The 5,813-nt window shown below is 43.6% G+C and overlaps 1 protein-coding gene across 8 annotated transcripts in view; it reads right to left on the bottom strand.

Annotated features, from left to right (window-relative positions):
- GATAD2A (GATA zinc finger domain containing 2A) overlaps positions 1–5,813 on the bottom strand; it is an 87,710-nt gene that overhangs the window by 49,660 nt on the left and 32,237 nt on the right. For 7 of the 8 annotated variants that reach the window (XM_025044173.1, XM_006904347.3, XM_025044174.1 and 4 more), the window contains one exon: positions 4,094–4,182. The exons of the other annotated variant lie outside the window; for it this stretch is intronic. In XM_025044173.1, the coding sequence (XP_024899941.1) occupies positions 4,094–4,108 (15 nt within the window). In that variant the 5' untranslated portion in view covers positions 4,109–4,182. Of the gene's footprint in view, positions 1–4,093; positions 4,183–5,813 lie in introns of those variants that run through there. 8 annotated transcript variants of the gene reach the window in all.

Genomic DNA, 5,813 nt, shown 5'->3' with positions numbered 1-5,813 from the left:
TCAATCACACATTGAAGAAATTAGGTCATTTGTGCTGTTTCCCAGTCAGGTTTTGCTGGTGGTGTCCCTGTGGTATAACACCACACACACACACTGCCCCTCCCCCTACCTCCCTGATTTCTCATAAAGTAGATTTTGAGGCCCAACCAAGCACACGCCCCTCCGGAAAGCACATGTGCCCTCCTCGGGGGCTAGCCACTGAAGATTGCTGTTGGAACCCACCATTTCATTAGGTGTCTGAAAACTTATAAACTCGTAATTCCATCACTTCATTTTAATTAGCCAGAATATGTCAATAGCTGCGCTGTGCATTAGCCACATGTGGCTATTTAAATAGATTAAAATTAAATAAAATTAAAACTTGACTTCCTTAGTCAAACTATCCCAGGTGCCACATTGGACTGTGGGTTCAGAACATTCCAGAAAGTTCTGCAGGGCAACGCTGATCCATCTCTGAGGGGAACTTCCCCTCACCCACTATTTTGTTCTTTGTGAGTTCTGTCCATAAAGAGGTAATAGATACTTGCTTCTTTCCCTCTACCAATTTTCAAAACGAGTTGGTTCCCTAACACCCTTCAAAGAGACCAGTCTTTCCTTTTCTTCGAGCACTAGCATGAACCTGTGGATTTTTAACACATTTGATACTCCAACTCAGGGACTCCTGTTCTCCCTCACACTCACCTGTCCCACCCATGGCCAGGGGAACACCTGGGGGTCTTTCTGGCACAATCCCAGTACCATCTGAGATATTCCAATGCAGACTCAGAATTAAAACATTTTAACTTAAATGCTTTGATTTTATATTTATACTTTTCCTTGATGCTGAAAATGCTGGTTCTTAAAGACATTAATTACTGTTTTGTTTTTTTCTAAAATATATAATAGTAAGATTACTGGTATTGTTAACCTAAAACTAAAAATATGATTGTTAAAAACAGTTAAAGATTTAAAATTATTTTAAATTAAAAACAGTTAAAGATTTAAAATTTACGCTCAAACTATTATGTTTTATAGCTGCGTGAAATAAATCTTGTCTGAGAGGTTAAGTGACCAATCTGAGTCACAACTGACATTCACCTACATTCATTTATTTCATTTTGCTTTGGTTGTTCAGGATTGCCAACCCCCATCTGACATACTTTTATTTTATAATTATGTAAAACACACACCTGGTGCTACATGGAAAGGAAACTTGGATAAGTCTTTGGTAACTCTGTCCCCTCTCATTCCTCCTCCCAGAAGTGACCATATGGTTCATTTATGGTTTATACTTTCATTTTTTTTTAAATTAAATGTAAGCAAATATACATGTTCATGTCCCCCTTCCTTGCCTTATTTAAAAGTAAATACACTACATCTCTTGATTCTTCACCTTGTTCTTTTTTTCTACTTGTCATTTCACCCTAAAAAATCTGTCATGTGAAGGCAACTGTCCTTCCTTCACTGAGGGGCTCAACTCTACCTCATCAGTCCCCAGCCCCAAATGACAAACATCTAAGTCATTTCCAGTTTTGCTAATTCAGAATGTTGTAATGAACTGCCGTATAAAAACTCTTTATTTTTGACAGTGTATCTCTGGGATAATTTTTAGAAGTGGAATTGCTGGAGTACAGGGTGAGTCTCCCTCAGAGGAGTTATGAACCCCCAAAAGCAACTTATGTTGGTGCCACAGAGGTACAGTGTCCACCTCTGTGGACAAAAGGTCAGAAAATTTGTCTTGAAGTTCCAACAAGCATTATTGTTAGTATCAGGAAGACTGAACATCTTCCATACCTTCGTTAAGGACCATCTACATTAACTCTTTCTGTGAACTGTTTTTCTGTAAGTCATACCTATTCTTGATCCTGAACACCCAGCACAAGGCACATCTCTTGACACAAAAGCAATGTGTATCTGCAGAACGAACAGGACCCAACAGCAAACTTCGAGGGTGAACCACGTCCATCAGCCCAAGCAGGGAGTGTGACCGTCTGTGTGCACACCAACAACCACATACAATGTGGGCGTTGGCTGAGGGCTGTGTGAGGCTCAACGCTTGCTGAGAGCCGGCCCTCCTTCTACCCTGCTCCTCCCTCTGTGCCCAGTGGGTCCTGGGTGACAGGAATGGGGAGACCACAGTTGACCACAGGTAATGGGTTCAACTGAAGTGGGTGTGGGATGGTGCTAACCAAAGAAAAGCTAAAATCAACTGATTTGTTGAGCTGACTTATACCCCACGACAAAAAGCACACAAGCTGACCTGTTTATAAATCTTTAAAAATAATTACTCAAGGGTGTTTTTTGCCTGTCTGACACTGACCACCAATCACATGCCACAACAGTTCACAGTCTGTTGACAGCCAAGCACCAGGTCCACCCTCTTTATGGCTGCCCCATCATATGCTACCACCAGGACCACCGCAGTCAACACCGATGATCCTCAACTAGCTCTAGGAAACCATAATAGACTTTGAGTAACTTGTCTCCAAAAAGCTCTAAGGGCCTGGGGCAGAAAGCCAGGAAGGCAGATGGGAAGTGGCAGGGATAAAATGCGAAACAACAGTCTGGAGGGTCTTCAAAACCTTAAACAGAATTACTACGTGACCCAGCAATTCCACTGTTATGAATATACCCAAAGAAACTAAAAACATGTTCACACAAATTCATGCACACAAAGTTTATAACAACAATATTCACAATCACCAAAAGGTAGAAACAGCCTACATTCATCCCAGATGAATAAACAAAATATGGTCCACCCATATAATGGAATATTACCCAGCCATCAAAATGGATGAAGCACTGATTCATGCTACAAAGTAGACGAACCTCAAAAACATTAAACTGAGCAAAAGAAGTCAAATACACAAGGTCATATGACATATGATTCCATTGATATAAAATGACCAGAATAGGCAAATCCATCCAAAGACACAGAAAGTAAATTAGTGGTTGCCAGGGGCTGGGGGAGGAAGGTTGGGGAATGGCTAATGAGGATGGAGTTGTTTTTTGTTTTCTGAAGTGATGAAAGTGGTCTTAGAACCAGATAGAGGTGGTGCTTACACTACTCCTGAATATGCAAAAAAATTCACTGAACTGTATACTATAAATGGGTGAACTGTATGGTATGCAAATTATATTTCATTAAAAAAAAATTTTTTTTAAACACTGGTAGTTTGTTTTTGTGAGAACATTCTGGAAATGTTTTCCAGTCACCAGGATTACTTGACCATGCCCATATTTTCTTGCTATAAGAAGATAAGAGGTAAAATCTCACAAAACCGACCGCACTCTTGTCACACAATGCAGTCAGCCCAGTGGTCAAGTCGAGTAGCCAGTTCTCACCCATGCACCTATGACAGTTTAGGACATGCACTCCTTGGCAAGTCACCTGTCAGCTGGGCTGTAAGAGGAAGCAGCTGACTGACTCAGGAGGTCTCCAAATGGCCTCCAAGTCTGATGATGACTCTCGGTTCTGCATTCTTCTCCAGATAGGCAGCCCTCTGCCAAAACATCACTGGCTAGGCCCTACTGTCAACAGACAAAATCCCACCTGGATGACAGCAGGCTCTGCCTGTTGGGTCCCAAGAGCCCTTGATAGAGCCTGCACTTGAGAGCTCTAAGCAAGGGGGATGGGAGGGTGTGGCTCAGTTTCTCCCACAGACACAGAATGAGATAAGGGCAACCAGCTTCAAGCACCAGTGCAGGGCCCTGCACTGCTGACGATGGTTAAGGAAAAATTCTCCCTGTTCTGGTCAGCATTGGGAAATCACATAAATGGCCTTAGGGCAAAGGCCACCTGGCCAGGATTATCCTCTGCCCCTGATCCTCAGAGAGGACAGCTCATCCTATTTAGGCTGGGGCTTTTCAAGTGAGTGACCCCTGTGACACAAGGGGAGAGCAAAGGCCCTCCCTACAGGAAGTGGGCAGGGCCTACATGGCCCCATGGAAACAGTCCAGCACACAATCCTGGAGGGAGTTGCCTCTCTCCATCTCCCCTAGGAGGTGGCCATCAGTTTATGAAGCAGTGCTCAGTTTCAAATGTTCAAGGAGCTAAAAAGCCCACTGGGCAAGTCGGAGCCTTCATTACAGATACCAGATCCCAAGCACTCACCTGGCTTCTGGGCATGGGACGCTGGTTCTACCAGCTGGCCATGGTGGCAGCTACGTCAAAAGGCAACTTGCGTCCACGTGCTGACCAATCTAAAGTGAGGGTCAGAAAAAGAAACATGAGTTTCCAAGGAAAGTTTCTGGAACATTCCATCAGTTTTAAAGCCCTCCAACCCCAGGGATTACATAGTAAAATTTTAAATTTCAACCAGATCTCTATCTCTGGTACCTTCCACAGGGGGCAGCTGAGGAAATAAACATCTATCAGTCTTTGACCTATGACCCAATGTGGTGCTAACCAATAAACACTAGAATCACAGATATTATCTTCTGCGATACGGGCAGAGACATAAGGTGGTACACAGCCACACACCAATATGCCAAAAACACAGAAAATGGTTTTAGGCTTTGATTGTAACCATAATGACATTAATAGCATAAATAGTAATGCCCAGCACACTTAATAAATGCTTAGTAGTGATTTCCAGGTACTGTACTAAAAACTAAGTGTCTCTATGATTCCCCAGAACTACCCTAGGGCAGGTTACAGAATAATACTCATTTTACAGATAAGGGATCTGATGTGTCTGACACTCAGGAACTTGCCCAGGGTCACCCAGGTCTCCTTCTCCAGATGAGACCTCTTTGCTCCCCGGACTGTGTTCTCTGGCACAGACCCCAGGGAAACCACTCACTATTACAAGCAGTGCATGGTTTGCCCTTAGAAGTTGAGGGTGTATGTGCCTAGGGATGAGCACACTTCACTTCTCAAAAGGAGGCAGCTTCAGTTTCATGGGACAACTCACACTTTTACCTCAGGGATTATCTCCACAGGATTTACAAAGGCCAGGGAGGAAGGGGCTGCCCATTTTACAGACAGGAAAACTAAAGCTCGAGAATGTGGGAACTCTCCCAAGGTCAAAGAGGCTGTTGGCCCCAGAACTTCCCCTTTGTGATGTAAAAGGTGCAGGCCTCCAGGCACATAGGCTGAACCCACTGACCTAGCCAAATTCTGGACTCCCGGGCAGTGCTGTCAGTTGTATCATGGCCAATATTGTCAGTATTACCACTGTTGTCATACTTTGTGCCCACATGACAACCAGTAGCTTGCTCTGACATGAAACCTTTATTTTTAAACTAAGTTCACAGGGATTCACACACACCTCATGGGCAGCAAGAAAACACTCCCACAGGAGAACTTGCAAAATAAGCAAATATCAGTAAACTCTATTGGAAGAACTTTGGGCACCAAGGAGCACACAGCATCTTCTTCACTGAGGCCCGGGCCAGCTGCAGCCATCACCACCAGGACTAGCTCCTGGAGAGAGGGATCTTTTCTGCTGCTCTTTTTGGCCCCATTCAGGGAATGCAGTGAATACCATTAATCCTAGTTCTTTTATATCTCCCGAGCTGTAGCTTCTCCCTGCCATGGACAGAGAAGCCTCAGAAACAGGGGCCCTGGGGATTTTGAGCACCTGCTCTCTTCAGGATCAAGGTCAACACATAAAAGTCAATGGCATTTCTACATACTGACAACAAACAACCAGAACTCAAAGCTTTAAAAAAAAAAAAAAAAAAAAAAAAATACAATTAAAAACAACAAAAATGGAAAACTTAAGGAAACACACATTCCAAACAAGTCCCCTAGCCTTTTTGTATACTGCTACCCCCAAACACGTAGAAATTTAGCAGCCGCACCGAGGGCGGCCTCACGCCTTAAGGAC

This window comes from Pteropus alecto, unplaced genomic scaffold (genome assembly GCF_000325575.1).
Source record: "Pteropus alecto unplaced genomic scaffold, ASM32557v1 scaffold160, whole genome shotgun sequence".
In the NCBI taxonomy this organism is placed as follows: domain Eukaryota; kingdom Metazoa; phylum Chordata; class Mammalia; order Chiroptera; family Pteropodidae; genus Pteropus; species Pteropus alecto.
This window is presented reverse-complemented; position numbering and strand designations above follow the sequence as displayed.